Genomic DNA, 17,342 nt, shown 5'->3' on the forward strand with positions numbered 1-17,342 from the left:
TGTCCAACTCTTTGAAACCCCATGGACTGTATCCTGCCAGGCTCCTCTGTCCATGGGATTCTCCAGGCAAGAATACTGGAGTCGGTTGGCATTTCCTACTCCAGGGGATCTTCCCAACACAAGGATCGAACTTGCATCTCTTGTATGGGCAGGCACATTCTTTACCATCAGCACCACTTGGGAAGCCCCAAAATAACTGTGGTGATTTCAATTTTCCTGCCTGGGTCCTGACTAACACAATCGCTAAAAGTTAATTCTTAAAAGAGCAAAAGAATAAACTTAGCAACTTATGAAGCAGTAGAAAATAGTAATAAACCAAACTGCAATGGCTTGTTAACCTCAACTAAACAACTGTCCTTAGTATAATGGCTTCACAATTGGAGGATTAGTCTGCTTCATGCTAAATTTGGAGATTTTCATTATATGGAACCACAGTGAACATCACTGTTTCTAAAGGCAGGGACTTCACAATGACATCCATATCAGTTATTTATTGCTATATACTAAACTACCCCAAAGAAAAACAGAGCTGGAGAAATCAGACCCCCTGCCTTCAAGTATAGTACAAAGCTACAGCAATAGAGACAGTATGGTACTGGCACAAAAACAGAAATATAGACCAATGGAACAAGATAGAAAGTCCAGAGATAAACCCATGCACCTATGGTCACCTTATCTTTGACAAAGGAGGCAAGAATATACAATGGAGAAAAGACAGCCTCTTCAATAAGTGGTGCTGGGAAAACTGGACAGCTATGTGTAAAAGAATGAAATTAGAATACTCCCTAACACCATGTACACACACACAAAAAAAACTCAAAATGGATTACAGACATAAATGTAAGGCTGGACACTATCAAACTCTTAGAGGAAAATAGCCAGAAGACTCTTTAACATAAATTGTAGCAAAATCATTCTTGATTCACCTCCTAGAGTACTGAAAATAAAAACAAACAAATTGCACTCAAAAACTTTTGCACAGCAAAGGATACCATGAACAAAAAGACAACCCTCAGAATGGGAGAAAATATTTGCAAACAAAGCAACTGGCAAAGGATTAATCTCCAAAATATGCAAACAGCTCATACAGCTCAATTAAAAAAAAAAACCTATTAAAAATGGACAGAAGATTCAAACAGACATTTCACCAAAGAAGTCATGTGGATGGTCAAAAGGCACATGAAAAGGCTCAACTTCACTAACTATCAGAGAAATGCAAATCAAAACTACAATGAGGCATCACCTCATGCCAGGCAGAACGACCATAATCAAAAAATCTACAAACAATAAATGCTGGAGAGGATGTGGAGAAAAGGGAACCCTCCCACACTTTTTTGGGAATGTAAATCGGTGCAGTCACTATGGAGAACAGTATGGAGGTTCCTTAAAAACTAAATAGAACTACCATATGATCCAGCAATCCCACTCCAGGGCATATACCCAAAGACAACCATAATTCAAAAAGATATATGCACCCCAATGTTCATCGCAGAGCTATTTACAATAGCCAAGACATGGAAGCAAGCTAAATGTCCATCAACAGAGGAATGGATAAAGCAGATGTGTTACATACACACAGTGGAATATTACTCAGCCATATAAAGAATGAAATAATGCCATTTGCAGCAACATGGATGGACCCAGAGATTGTCATACTGAGTGAAGTAAGTCAGAGAAAGACAAGTATCATATGATATCACTTACATGTGGAATTAAAAAAAGAGGTGCAAATGAACTTATTTACAAAACAGAAGTAGAAAACAAACTTATGATTACCAGGGGGAAGGCGGGGAGGGATAAATTTGGAGATTGGGATTGACATATATACATTACTATATACAAAATCAGGGGCTTTTCCAACGAGTCAACTCTTTGCATGAGGTGGCCAAAGTATTGGAGTTTCAGCTTTAGCATCAGTCTGTCCAAACAACACCCAGGACTGATCTCCTTTAGGATGGACTGGTTGGATCTCCTTGCAGTCCAAGGGACCCTCAAGAGTCTTCTCCAACACCACAGTTTAAAAGCATCAATTCTTCGGCACTCAGCTTTCTTCACAGTCCAACCCTCACATCCATACATGACCACTGGAAAAACCATAGCCTTGACTAGACGGACCTTTGCTGGCAAAGTAATGTCTCTGCTTTTGAATATGCTATCTAGGTTGCTCATAACTTTCCTTCTAAGGAGTAAGCGTCTTTTAATTTTATGGCTGCAATCACCATCTGCAGTGATTTTGGAGCCCAAGAAAATAAAGTCAGCCACTGTTTCCACTGTTTCCCCATCTATTTGCCATGAAGTGATGGGGCCAGATGCCATGATCTTCGTTTTCTGAATGTTGAGCTTTAAGCCAACTTTTTCACTCTCCTCTTTCACTTTCATCAAGAGGCTTTTTAGTTCCTCTTCACTTTCTGCCATAAGGGTGGTGTCATCTGCATATCTGAGGTTATTGATATTTCTCCCAGCAATCTTGATTCCAGCTTGTGCTTCTTCCAGCCCAGCAGACCCTGATGCTGGGAGGGATTGGGGGCAGGAGAAGGGGCGGAGGATGAGATGGCTGGATGGCATCACTGACTCAATGGACATGAGTCTGAGTTAACTCCGGGAGTTGGTGATGGACAGGGAGGCCTGGTGTGCTGCCATTCATGGGGTTGCAAAGAGTTGGACACGACTGAGCTACTGAACTGAACTGATATACAAAATAAATAACTAATAAGGACCTTCTGTACAGCACAGGGAACTCTACTCATTACTCTTTAATAGTCTATATGGGGAAAGAATCCAAAGAAAAGAGTGGATATATGTATATGTAAAACTGATTCACTTTGCTGTATACTTGAAACTAACACAACATTGTAAATCAATTATACTCCAAAAAAACACATATCGCATGCTAGAAAAAAAATAAACTACCCCAAAGGTTAGCAGTTTAAAACAACAGTTATGATCTCACACAGTTTCTAAGGATTTGAATCTATGAACAACTAGGCTGGGTAGATCTGGCCCAGGGTCCTTCATTAGGCTGCAGCCAAAGTTTTGGCTGGAGCTGCAGTCATCTGAAGTTATCTGAAGGCTCGAGGATCTACTTCCAAGCTCAAGTGAGGGTTGGGAAGAGGCTTTGGTTTCTCACCATTGGGATCCTTCATAGGGTGGATTAAAATATAGTTTCCCCCAGAGTGTATAATCCAACAGAAAGCAAGAGAAATGCCACACTGCCTTTTCTGACCTAGCATCCAGATCACACACCACCACCCTATTCTAATCTATTCATTAGAAGCAAGTCACTAAGTCCAGGCAGTGATCAAGGGGAGGGGAATAATAGGCTGTGAATACCAGGAGGTAAGGATGACTAGAGGCCATCTTGGAGGCTCTGGCCACAACATCTGACTTCCAGTTAGCACTCAACAGCATGCTACAAAGCATCTCCACATAGCATTGGCCATCTGACTCTCACAACTCCATTAAGGACGCTCAGAAGAGGTATGATGTACTGTTATTCTCATTTTATATATGAGGAAACTGAGGCTCAGAGAAGCTAGGGAAATTATTCAAGCTGGAGCCCAGGTCTTTGGTCTTCAAATGTAGAGCTACACACCATGACACTGCTGATCAAAGTAATGGATCCAGAAGCACAAGCGAAGAGAACGCTGCCTGAGTCAGAGCAGCTGATGCAAGAATTTTCAAAGCCATAATGTGACTTCTTCTCATATAACTGGAAGGCCTAAGGCAGTAATAGAAACCTGGGTGCCCTGTTTTACTTATTACTGTGTTCATAGGGAACCACTGAGTCACGCCAGCAGTGACACAGAGATGGATTCACATAACTATTTCTAAGAGTCAAGGGACCATCTTCAGACAGCATGCATGTTGTGGGCGTACATGAGCTGTACTACAGGCTGGCTTTTGTGGAGAAAACCAAGTGAAGATGCCATGGTGGGGCAAATGAATGGAGCAATCCTGGAAATTTTGCTCACCTAACATCTGGCTCTCTTAGGGAGTTTCCTGTGATCCTTCAGGTACCTACATGGGTGCAAAAGAAGGTGACCAGGGGACCCACAGAAACCTTCTTCTGGGGGTGGGGATGGTGGGGTGAAAGTGACTTTTTTGGAGACAGTGGTGCTGGGAGGTCTACGCTGTCCCATTACATGAGTGGGGAAGGGCTGTCTCCAGAAGGGTGTGGGGCCATGGCGACTCAAGCAACTCAACATCCACTCAAGATGAGTGCACCTGAAAGGAGGCCACATGTGTCAGCATCTTCTAGAGGCCCCTGGACAGTGTTAGAGCCCAAAGTTTCAAAACTTAATGAAGTAGCGAAAAGAGAAGTAAGGTGCAGCTTTCCAGTTTCCAGTACGACCCTTTCCAGGGTTACCCAGTTGTCCTGCCCCAGGGATGGGCCTGGAGGGAGGGGCTGCCACATCCTCCACACCCAGATCCTGTGAGGGCTCCTCATGGGGCCCACTCAGAGTCCCATATGTATGTGTCTCCAGCAAAGACACCACACAGAGGACTAGTTTCCATGGGAGCAAAAGCAGCTGACAGCAGCAGAGAGGGGACCATATGGTTGGGGGAGATCACCACACCCTCTTAACAGCAGGTAAAAGGCACATAAAGCCTGGACACCAGATGTAGAACTCCTTGTAGACATATCACTGGAGGGTCTTTTTAAAGGGAATCCTGCTCAAAGACAGCCTTTCCAGGGCCTGCTTCCCTCAGTAGAAAAAGACAGAGAGGTAGTTATATGGTGCAGGGTATCAGATCAGGGTGAGGGGACAGGGGACAGTCAGCTGAAGGACAGGCCCCTGCTGAGGACTCTGGAGTTACATTTAGAGGGAGCCAGCAGCAAAGAGTTAGCAACGACCATCAGCCAGGCCCAGAGCACAGGAGGCCACTTAGAATAGTGCCCATCAAGTGAAAACGTTCCCTGTCCCTTTCTCCTGCTCACAGCCACTAAGGAAAGGAGGTGAGGGACGGAGTCAAGGCCAATACCCCGATCCCTGCGGCCCTGCCACGGACCAGCAGGGACAGGGGCGAGGAGTCCGCCCTTTGCATGGGGACCAGTGTGTGGATGAGCACAGGCAGACTCTGAGATCCTGCAGGTTCGAATCCAGACTACCACAATCAAGTGAGTATCTCAATACGGTGAGTCACAGGAGCTTTTTGCCTTCTGAGCACATGGAAAAGTTATGCTCACATATACTATAGTCGATTAAATGTGCAGTTGCATTATATCAGGGGCTTCCCTGATGGCTCAGTGATAGATAAACCCGCCTGCAGTTTATCTCCTGCAGTCTCAATGCAGGAGACACAGGCTTGATCCATAGGTCGGGAAGATCCCCTGGAGAAGGAAATGACAACCCACTGCAGTATTCTTGCCTGGAGAATCCCATGGACAGAGAAGCCTGGCGGGCTATGATCCATGAGGTCTCAAAGAGTCAGACGTGACTGAGCGACTAAACAGCAACAACAAAGCATCATATCTAACAAAACAATGTACAGACTTAATTAAATAATCCTCTATCACCAAAAGATGCTCACCGTCATCTAACGATGCAAAGTTGCCACAAACCTTCAATTTGTTAACAACAAACAAACAAGCGCAGTATCTGTGAAGTGCAGCCAAGCAAAGCACAATCAAACAAGACATGCCTGGGTATCAGCCAGAACCCTTCCAGTGAATGGATTCGGACTGCGTTTGCTTCTCCAAGGGTCATTAGGCCCTTCTTTCTGTTAGCTAAGGGCAGCTGGAAAAGTCACGGGAAAGGCCCGGGATATAAGGGACCATGGGAGACAAACATTAAAATTAACCTCTTTTGAGTCCAACAGGTTCAATACGTTAGTTATGCGCATAAACCTGATTCTCTCAAAGGCTCCTGCCAGCTCTAAGTGTAAATGAGCATTTATTTCATTAATGCAGACTTCAGCCTCACTTGCTATGAGCCAGGCAGTGGTTAAAGTGCTTCATTCCAGTATCAATAAATTTAATCCACATAAAATCCCTCTGAGGTAAGTATTATGAGCATCTCTGTTCTACTTATGAAGAAACTTGAGACACAGAGAGGTTAAGTAACATGTCCAAACTCACAGAGCTAGCAAGTGGTTGAGCCAGACTTTGAACCGAGGCTGTTCACAGCCAGAGATCAGGAGAGACTTCCGGTCCTAAGTTCCACTCCTGGGTATCCAGCAGAGAGGAATGAAACTGCATCTCCACACAGAGGTTTCTATCTGAATGTTCACAGCAGTATTGTTCACAACAGCCAGAAAGTGGAAACAATCTAATGGCCATTAACTGGTAGATGGATAAACAAAAGGTGGTCTAGGGACTTCCTGGGTGGTCCCAGTGGTTAAGAATCCATCTGCCAATGCAGGGAATGTAGGTTTGATCCCTGATCAGGGAACTAAGATCCCATGTGCTGCAACTACTGAGCCCACATACTTTATAGCCCGAGTGCTGCCACAAGAGAAGCCTGCATGTCAAAACTAAAGAAAGCCTGCTGCAAGGAAGATCCAATGCAGCCACAAATCAAACCAAACCAAACCAAAATGCAGTCTTATCCATATGATGGAATACTATTCAGCCAGAAAAGGAATGAAATACCGATACAGCTACAGCACAGGTGAACATCAGAAAGATTCTGTGAAGCATAAGAAGCTGGGCAGAAGGGACCGCATAGGGTATCTTTCTGTTTATAAGAAATCTCCAGAGTGGGAACATTTACATAAACAAAGACAGAATAGATCAGTGGTGGGCTGGGGTTGACTGTAAGGTGGCACCGTTTTGGGGGAGATGGCAATGCTCAAAAATTGCTTTGCAGCAATGGCTGTACAACTTGGAAAATTTACCAGAAACCATCGAAATGTGCACTTTTAATGGGTACATTTATGATATGTGAGTTAAACCTCAATAAAACTGTTGCAAAACCAAAAGTGAAGGGGGCTGACCCTGGTCATAACGGCCCTTCCTCCTGTTATAGCTGGTTTATAGCTACGGCAAAAAGCCTTCAGAGGAACACCGGAGGGGAGAACTTCAGGACATAAGGTCGTGTGAAACCTCTGTCCCTCCTTCCAGGCTCTGAAAACTTCTGGGCATTTGCACAGAAATGCCTCACCACGTCCCTCTGCACCCAACTGGACTGTGGCACCAGGCCGTTGAGATTCCTTTACAGAACTGCTCTGTTTTGCAAAGAGCAATTATATGCAGGGGAATTTCCTACCCCAAATGAGACCCCTTCTTTATTATCCCCCAAACACCCCTGCATTATTTTGCAATGCAAAATTCCTGCCTCAAGCCAATTACTTGGGAAAATGTGATATGCTATAATGAATTATACATGTGTTTTCTTTATGAATTTTTTTCCTCCTTGGGGATGGTAATTACGAGATAAATTGTTGGGGGTTTCAAGTCTTTGAATAACTTCTGGCCCTATCAGAGCCCTCTTGCTATATGTTACCAAGCTAACTGGTGGCTTCCAAAGAAAAGGGGAAAAAAAAGTCATTAGACTAGTAAAAAAAAATATGCCAGTCATACATGCATACATACATACTCACTGATATATACATGTCAATATACATATATATACACATACATATACATATGTAAGTATAATTATCAGAAAAAAATGAATGAAAATTCAATACACTTCTTGGGAGATTCTGGTGGGGTCTTCAAAAGTTCCCCATTTTGAGGTGCATGTACCTCCCCTGGTGTTACAACTGAGAAGTCACTTCTGATGCGTAAAAGTTCTCTTCAGATAGAGAATGAATCTCCACTGTGGGCGTCCAGTGGCTGACACACAACAACTCTCTTGTTAAAGAAAAGTCTGTCGAAGCTAGACATTATTCACCCAAACTAAGGCAAAGTCTGTCTACTCTACAGTTTGGTGTTATAGGGATAGAACACAGTCATCTGCCGTTCATAGCTTATACTGGAGCTTTAATATTGTATAATATTGACAGAGGATGAGATGGTTGGATGGCATCACCAACTCGATGGACATGAGTTTGAGCAAGCTCTGGGAGTTGGTGATGAACAGGGAAGCCTGGCGTGCTGCAGTCCATGGGGTCGCAAAGAGTCAGACATGACTGAGCGATTGAACTGAACTAATAATATTGTAAGTGCTCTTTCATAATTCCATCAAACAAGAGCTTTGTGATCCTTTCATTACACCTTTGGGGACCATAAACCTTTACTTATTCAAAATCAGTACTTCTTTCCAAGGATAAAAGTTTCTGTTTTGCTTTTAAGTGGGAATAACAAAAAGCCATAGGCAGCTTTCGAGCATCATTCTACTCACTGGTTGAATAAATGGAAAGCTAGCTCACAGGTTTATACCACTCTTTGAATCCAGTTCCTCGCAACACATAATTGATTCTATCACTGACACACAGCAAAGAAAACATAAGTGTTCAAATCTGCTAAGAATACCATATTCCCCATAAGAATCAATTGCCCTTGGAAAAATCATCATATCAATGCACGAGGTGCCAGAATTCCCTAAACTAACAGGCCAGTTTTATGAAGGACCAATAAGATGTCCTGGTAAGTTGTCTGAAGGGCACTGTTACTCAGAATCACTCACGATTCTGAATAATGTGCTATTGACTTAAAAGAGATGCCACCATTTTGTTGGAAAACCTCAAGCAGAGTGCTACACCTATTCAACCTTGGAAGACAAAGAGGAAAGTAAGGCAACCTGGTTGATGCAACTGGCTGAGCTTGTTATCCTGACAGAACTCAAACACTCTGAAGTTGGGGACAATACACAGTCCACCTCAATTACCAGTTGCACTCAGGTGTTCGGTGAGTAACTCCCAATGGACTGCAGCTCCAGCAGCCTGACTCCAGGATGGCCACCCCCTAGCAAGCTTTGTTCTGCTTACCAGCAAAAGTCTCCGTACACGGATTCACTCCTGCAAGACGTTTTGAGGTGCCGAAATCGGAGATCTTCACCACTCCACTATAGGTGTTCACCAGAACGTTATCACCCTTTGGAAAAGGAAGAACATCAAATGCTTAAAGACAGAGTTCAACAAACTCATGTAAAACTAACTTGGGTCTTAACCAAGGGCCGTGCATCTCTAGGAAGACTAGATTCTGCTCAATCCACCCCCTCTGACAGCTCCCATGATCTGAGATGCAAAGCGACACCCCAGAGGCTCAGACAAGCAAGTACCTTGATGTCTCTGTGCACAATCTGGTTTTCATGCAGGTATTTGAGGCCTTCCAGGATCTGCCTGGTGTAGAATTTGATGGTGGGCTCCTTCATCGGCCCCCACTTTGATCGCAGAAGAGCTGAAAGGCTTCCTGGCAGACACAGCAAAAAGCTCCTTAAGGTGATGAAGATTCAAGTATTGTGGTTCAGGGAAATAAAATGTGCTGTTTCTAAAATGATGGAAGCACTTGTGCCCACATCACTGTATCTGGCCTAAATGCACAGTCTTTCTTCCGTCTTTATGGCCTGTTTCCCAGATGTGCAAGCAGAGAAGGGACTGGATGAGACCTGGCCCATGAGGCTGACCAGAGGTGGAGGGTAGGAAGGAACCCCTGGTGACCCCTGAAACTCAGCCAGGCCACCTTGGAGCTTAGCTCTGTTCAGCTGCAGGGAGTCTGGAAGAGACCGTGGCAGTGCTCTCTGAACTTGGAGGGCTGGCCTAACACTGTAGGTCCTGCACCAGCATCTCACCCTGAAATCAGAGGTGGACAGGAGCAGAGTGAAGGGCCCCTGAAGGAGACTGGGACTGGGATCACAGGAGGCTGGGGTTCTCGGTGCTCAATGTGAGAAGCTCCCAAGGCCAGGTCCCAGGGGCAGGACTGTCTTAATATTACACCCCTATTACACTACGAAACACTGAACCTTGAGGCCAGAAGAAAACCTCCCTTCACCGCCTGCTGACCCTGTGTTTCTGAGCTCACTGCCCAGGCCCTTGGCATCAGCTAGTCTCCCTTACACAGTGTGGTGCTATGCCTCAGTTTCTCCATCTGCAGAAGGGGGTACACATCTATCTCCAACTCTGTAATTATCCTCAGATCTTATACCTGGAATACCAATTCAGATTCTCTGCTTAGGCTATGAGCAGCTTGAGGGAAGAAGAGACTGCACTTCATCCTAAATGTAACCCTCAAAATCTAGCCTTTTCATACTGTTCATGGGGTTCTCAAGACAAGAATACTGAAGTGGTTTGCCATTCCCTTCCCCAGTGGACCAAGTTTTGTCAGAACTCTCCACATGACCCGTCCATCCTGGGTGGCCCTAAATGGTATGGCTCATAGTTTCATTGAGACAGACAAGGCTGTGGCCCATGTGATCAGATTGGTTATTTTCCTGTGATTGTGGTTTTCACTCTGTCTGCCCTCTGATGGAAAAGGGTATGAGGCTTATGGAAGCTTCCTGATGGGAGAGACTGACTGAGGGGAAAATTGGGTCTTGTTCTGATGTTCAAGCTGGATTTAGAAAAGGCAGAGGAACCAGAGATCAAATTGCCAACATCCACTGGATCATCAAAAAAGCAAGAGAGTTTCAGAAAAACATTTACTTCTGCTTTACTGATTATGCCAAAGCCTTTGACTGTGTGGATCACAACAAACTGTGGAAAATTCTGAAAGAGATGGGAATACCAGACCACCTGACCTGCCTCCTGAGAAATCTGTATGCAGGTCAAGAAGCAACAGTTAGAACTGGACATGGAACAACAGACTGGCTCCAAATTGGGAAAGGAGTATGTCAAGGCTATATACTGTCACCCTGCTTGTTTAACTTATATGTAGAGTACATCATGAGAAACACTGGGCTGGAAGAAGCACAAGCTGGAATCAAGATTGCTGGGAGAAATATCAATAACCTCAGATATGCAGATGACACCACCCTTACGGCAGAAAGTGAAGAGGAACTAAAGAGCCTCTTGATGACAGTGAAAGAGGAGAGTGAAAAAGTTGGCTTAAAGCTCAACATTCAGAAAACTAAGATCATAGCATTCGGTCCCATCACTCCATGGCAAATAGATGGGGAAACAATGGAAACAGTGTCAGACTTTATTTCTGGGGCTCCAAAATCACTGCAGATGGTGACTGAAGCCATGAAATTAAAAGACACTTCTTCCTTGGAAGAAAAGTGATGACCAACCTAGACAGCATATTCAAAAGCAGAGACATTACTTCGCCAACAAAGGTCCATCTAGTCAAAGCTATGGTTTTTCCAGTGGTCATGTATGGATGTGAGAGTTGGACTATAAAGAAAGCTGAGCACCAAAGAATTGATGCTTTTGAACTATAGTGTCAGAGAAGACTCTTGAGAGTCCCTTGGACTGCAAGGAGATCCAACCAGTCCATCCTAAAGGAAATCAGTCCTGAATATTCATTGGCATGACTGATGCTGAAGCTGAAATTCTAATACTTTGGTCACCTGATGTGAAGAACTGATTCATTTGAAAAGACCCTGATGCTGGGAAAGATTGAAGGCAGGAGGAGAAGGGGATGACAGAGGATGAGATGGCTGGATGGCATCACCGACTCAATGGACATGAGTTTGAGTAAACTCTGGGAATTGGTGATAGACAGGGAGGCCTGGCGTGCTGCAGTCTATGGGGTCGCAAAGAGTCAGACATGACTGTGTGACTGAACTGAACTGCCTGGCTCTTAAGATAACTAGGCTTTTAATGTAATAGCAGGCTCTTAATAACTATGGGTTGAATGAACGATGGAATACAGATTTCAAGGTTTTTAGATTATTATTAATTTTATCATTATTTTCTTAAAATGAGCACTTACTGAGTCCTTGTTCTCTGCCTGGTACCATTTTGAGAGCCTTATATCCATTACCTCATTTACCCAATCCAACACTGAGATAGTGTCATGACTCCCGTAATTTCTACTACTCCAATTATTATAGTACTTATTGAAGGCAATGGCAGCCCACTCCAGTACTCTTGCCTGGAAAACCCCATGGGCAGAGGAGCCTGGCAGGCTGCAGTCCATGGGGTCACGAATAGTCGAACATGACTGAGCGACTTCACTTTCACTTTTCACTTTCATGCACTGGAGAAGGAAATGGCAACCCACTTCAGTGTTCTTGCCTGGAGAATCCCAGGGATGGGGGAGCCTGGTGGGCTGCCATCTATGGGGTCGCACAGAGTTGGACACGACTGAAGTGACTTAGCAGCAGCAGCAGCAGCAGCAGCATTAACACTCTAATTTTAAAGTTTATTCACAGAAAATTGAGGTCACACAGCTTGCAGATGGAAGGACCAACTGAAACTAGACAGTGGGCTCCAGATGGGTGGGACTCCTAACCCACATACTACTGCCAGTTTTCAGGGACTTTGTGGATCAAGCACTGCTGTTCACTTTTACAGTCAACATGTTATTTTGCAATGTCATTCAAAACACCTCTGTTCCCTCTCCTCCAAAGCATATTTCAACTCCTAGACTGTGAAGGCCTCAAGGCCAGAGACTATGCTTTATTCATTTCTATGTCTCTAGTGCTTGGCCCAGCGGCTGGCATGCAGCAGATCCTCAATGAATATTTGATGACTGAACTACCAGATCAGGGCTGGACTGTTTATGTGACATTGCAAAATCTGCATCTGACTCCTCTGGGAAACAAAAGCCCTCCCACACCTAACACATCTGTCATTTTTTAATGGCAGGATGGATAACGGTGCTCATGTTGTATTTTTGTCAGTGATTTTCACAGTGTGAGACCAGAAGACCAGCAAGCACTCACCCCCAGGCACCTGCTCCATAAATATCTTGATGTAGCCATCCTCGGACACGGAGCCTAGGTATTGAACAATGTTGCGGTGCTTGAGGTACTTGTGAAGGGCGATCTCCTCGTGCAGAGGCTGGGAGTACCTGGGAGCAAAAACAAAGCCAGCGTCACCTGCCAGCTCCCTGGGGCTTGGGGTCCACATCGTGTCCTGCCAGTACCTGCTCTGCTGCCAGCCATCTCTTCTTTCCGGGAATGTTCTCTCCCCAGGCTCCCAGGAGACTACTTGGCTTCCCATCTGTTCTAGTCTTACTCTGCAAACTCACTCCAGCAATAGTCACCTAACAGCCCTCCCAGCCTCAGCCTCTGGCCTCTTTGGTCTGTTCTCCTCCAGCTGCCACAATCCTCCTCCCTAAAATACACACCTCATCTTATTACTTCCCTTCACAAAGTCCACATAAAGACTTCAGTGCTGGGGACTTCCCTCATGGTCTAGTGGTTGAGAATCTGCCGTCCCATGCAGGGAACGTGGGTTTGACCCCTGGTCAGGAAACTAGGATCCCGCATGCTGCGGGGCAACTGGGCCCACAGGCTGCAACTGTTGAACCTGTGCTCTCTGGAGCCCACATGCTACATCCAAAGCCACAGCGCACAGGACCCCACAGGCCCCAACAAAGATCCAGTGCAGCCAGATACATAAATAAATATTCAACCGAAACCATACTGCTTAACATGGCACACAAGGACCTTCAAACCCAGGTCAGACTACATCTTTAAAACTGTCTGCCTCATCCCAAGAGCCCCCCAGTGCCCTACATCTTACAGTCAAGTCACAGCAGACAACTTGTTCATGCCAGCAGCTTCTCCCAACAAACAACTGCAATACCCCATCCATTGTGAAAATAAGAGACAGAATACTGGACAAGGAATTCACGACACTGGATTCCAGTCTTGTTTCTTCATGTCCTTGGAGAAGTCATTTAACCTTCTTAGCCTTAGAAGGTGGACGAGTTCATTTCAGATCCTGGCTTATAATTCAAATATCATAATGCTTAATCCCATCAAAAAGGAATGGATGAACACGTGCATAAATAAAAGAATAAATGATGAAGGGCCTTGTTGTCATTTAGTTGCTCAGTCATGTCCGACTTTTTATGACCCCATGGACTGTAGCCCGCCAGGCTCCTCTGTTCATGGATTCTCCAGGCAAGAATACTGGAGTGGGTTGCCATTTCCTCCTCCAGGGGATCTTCCTGACCCAGGGATCAAACCCGAGTTTCCTGCATTGCAGGTGGATTCTTTACCATCGAGCCACCAGAGAAGCCCAATGAAGGGTTCTACAGCAGCTAGAAATCACTTCTACTCTATCCCGAATAATTTACTGAGCCCCTGGATGTAGGGATGTTTGCACATATCCATCAGCGTTCATCACTGAAGGCAACATTGCGGACATGGTCAGAGCATGTCTGCGGAGCAGGGAGCTGCCATTTCTCATACCATGGTCATTACTGTGTATGTTGCTTCTCTACAAAAACATTTGACAGTCAACACATTCTTGTTTAGAATTAGGAGGTGTATGAATTTTAAATGGAATAAACATTTAGTTAACACTCTAAAAAATGTATGAGAAACAAATTGCTAGTACTGGTGGTTAAAAAAAATACTCTAAAATCTATGGGTGAGGTTGAAAGGCAGGGTACTGTAAAAAAAAGTCTGTATTGCAAAAAACCAAATTTCTTTTTACCACGTTTTCTGCAATGATACACCTGAAAACATCATAGCCATTTAAAATTGTTACAATGGGAAGTAAGGCACTGAGTCACATTTAAAAATATTGGCAAACAAATATCAATGTAAAAATGTTCATTTCTACCTGATGGGTGGGAAAAAATCTACAGTCCTCTTTTAAAATGTGACTCTGCAATCCACATGCCTGTAAGTGAAGTTGTTCCATTTTCTTGATCCATTTACAACATGCAGAGCATAAAAGCAGATCACCCTTATGAGAAAAATCTTATAACTTCTTGATGACAGAAAGCTTTCACCCTTACTCCCTCCTCTGCACCATCAGTGGGGCACATGGGACCTGGGGTATGGGGGTGGCAGCTGCGAAGGCCCGACTGACTTGCCTGCTGTCTCTCTCTGGAATTTCTTTGATGGCTATTCGCACTTGATTGCTCAGATCTCTGCCAGCGTACACGACTCCATACGTGCCCTTCCCCAGCACCACTCTCTCACCTTTCTCATCATGGTCGTACTCATACTATAGAAAAAAAGTAATGAGATAAAAAAGCCCACACACTGTCCTGCAATTCAAAAAAAAGTTACAAATAACATTATTTGAGTACCAGGCAGGTTACATTTCTTAAGTATTTTTAATTATTAATTACTTTGAAGGAGTAGAGTTCTGAGTTACTCATGTATTCATAATATGGTTTAATGAAATGAAATATAAGAAATTTAAAACTATAGCTCATTTGTAACTTGGTGGGCTGACCTGTTGGAGATCTCTCTCCACTTTAATGCTGCAATTTTAAAAATACTTCTAAGCAACGATACTCCAAGAAAAAATTATTTAAATTTTTTTAAAAAGACAAAATAAACATGCGCCTAATCATGTTGAGTACCACAGACAGGTGCCTTCCTACATGATGTCTATCAACTTGTCAGGAAAGCAACCACTTACTATATAGCCCAGAAGAGAACTGAAGGCAAATAAAACTGATTTCATACAAAGTACACATGCTGCCCCACCCCTACTTTTAGAGGTACAGATCTAGCACTAAACACATACTGCAAAATTCCACCTGTCATTAGTATTGCTCTTTTATTCCCCCAATCTTATCATCAAAAACCTGTGGGACTTCCCTGGTGGTCCAGTGGTTAGGGCTCCGTGCTTCCACTGCCGGGGGCATGGATTCAATCCCTGGTTGGGGAACCAAGATCCCACATGCCATGTGGTGCGGCCAAAGAAATAAAGTAACAAAAAATTGTACAGCTTCATTCCAGTTCGTTCTTCTCAGTGATAAAAACAAATGGAACTCCAGGCTGAGCAATATTTATTTAAAGCAGAAGTAGTCAGGCATCCTTTCTGTTATTTTCTATGTCCCACCATGCCTCCTTACAGAAGTGCATGGGACATGCATATGTGTCCCTTCCCACCCACATCTAGGGATGCGCACAACAATTATAATTACCAGTGGGTCCCATCACTGTCTGATTTAACCAGACATCAGCCAGACAACCAGACATTCATAACAGGCTTTTATCTCCCACCTTCCTCTGCCCCTACATTTGTTACCTTCAAAGGGCATCACTCAGTTCATTTTTACAACTAACTTTGATTCTAAGCTAAGAATTCGAGTACCTGACTCAATTATGAAAATGAATCCCTTTGATATTTTCTGAAAGAAACCTCAAAGAACTAATTTCAGCTCACTTGAAAGTATAATTAAAACTCACTAAATTACATGGATCTGAATTAGTGGTAAGTCTGACATATTATGCAAGATTTAAACACATGTGTAGTGGTGTTGTATCTGTGAACCATCACTATACTGTCCAAAAAAAGCTTACAATGATCCTTTCTGAATATTATTTTCTTAATATTAAGAAATTAGCATTAATTTCTGAACATCAATATCATTATATTTAATATATGCAGTAGATATAACTAAAGTCATTTCAGACATAAATGAAAAAGTCTGCTTCTAGTCGTCCAACTATTGCTCTTGTGGTTTTACAAATATTAATTAGCATAGAAAAAGCTTTTCTGTCAGTTGTACACCAAAGGGAATTTTAGTCTAGTCCATGTCAGATTTTTCTTACACATTCTGGTTGACGGGGTCCCAAAGTAATGAGGTTTTTCTATAGAGATGCATTAAATTTAATCTCTGACAGTCATGAATAGTGGTTGCTAGCTTGTTCATAAATGATTACTTAAAAATACACACAAAGAACTTTCACACAAAAAAATGGGACTTTTTTTTTAAGTTTCAAAAGCACAATAAATAACTTTTTCCATGTTCCAGGTCTTCTGCGACTCACCTCTAAGGTATCCCCATCAGTCTCTCCCTCCAGCTCCACTGTGCTGCCCACTCCATTGGCTATCATCTCTTTGACCAAAGAGCAAAACCTAGAACACCAATCACAAAGATGCTGTTAACTATGATCATTCCTATTCCTTACCTCAAACTTATCCTTATTACATTAAACTGTGATTATAAACTACAAGTTACAGAGCAATCACTCCACCCCTTGAACTGACATGGTACTTTTCTAACGTGGCTATCTAATCTAGTTTAAATACCCATATGATATGCATCCCCACCAACTGGGTGGCTCATTGATACTTGAATACCCCCAGTGTCAGAGAACTCATTACCTCACAAGGCAACCCATCCTTCACTGAACTCGATGAGAAATGCCTCACTTATATTGAACTAAGACTTCTTTTATGGGGGTCCCATTAACAGACTGCTTAGAATTAGTCTCTTTTGTGCATAACTGCCCATTAAATTAGGTATTGGGTTGGCCAAACAATTTGTTCAGGCTTTTCCGTAGCATCTTATGGAAAAAAAAAAAAAAAACTGGAAGAAACTTTCTGGCCAACCCAACACATAATTCTATCTTCTCCCTGTAAGTCTT

The 17,342-nt window shown here is 43.5% G+C and overlaps 1 protein-coding gene across 1 annotated transcript in view; it reads right to left on the bottom strand.

Moving 5' to 3' along the window:
* Positions 1-16,830, bottom strand: part of LOC108634540 (mitogen-activated protein kinase kinase kinase 15-like) — a gene marked incomplete at its 5' end in the record, with an annotated part of 28,968 nt that extends 12,138 nt beyond the window's left edge. The window contains 5 exon segments of the mRNA XM_018044486.1: positions 8,875-8,980; positions 9,168-9,298; positions 12,714-12,841; positions 14,825-14,958; positions 16,743-16,830. Of these exon segments, the coding sequence (XP_017899975.1) occupies positions 8,875-8,980; positions 9,168-9,298; positions 12,714-12,841; positions 14,825-14,958; positions 16,743-16,830 (587 nt within the window).
* Between the last annotated feature and the right edge of the window lie 512 nt (positions 16,831-17,342).

Source organism: Capra hircus, unplaced genomic scaffold (assembly GCF_001704415.2).
Source record: "Capra hircus breed San Clemente unplaced genomic scaffold, ASM170441v1, whole genome shotgun sequence".
Lineage (NCBI taxonomy): Eukaryota > Metazoa > Chordata > Mammalia > Artiodactyla > Bovidae > Capra > Capra hircus.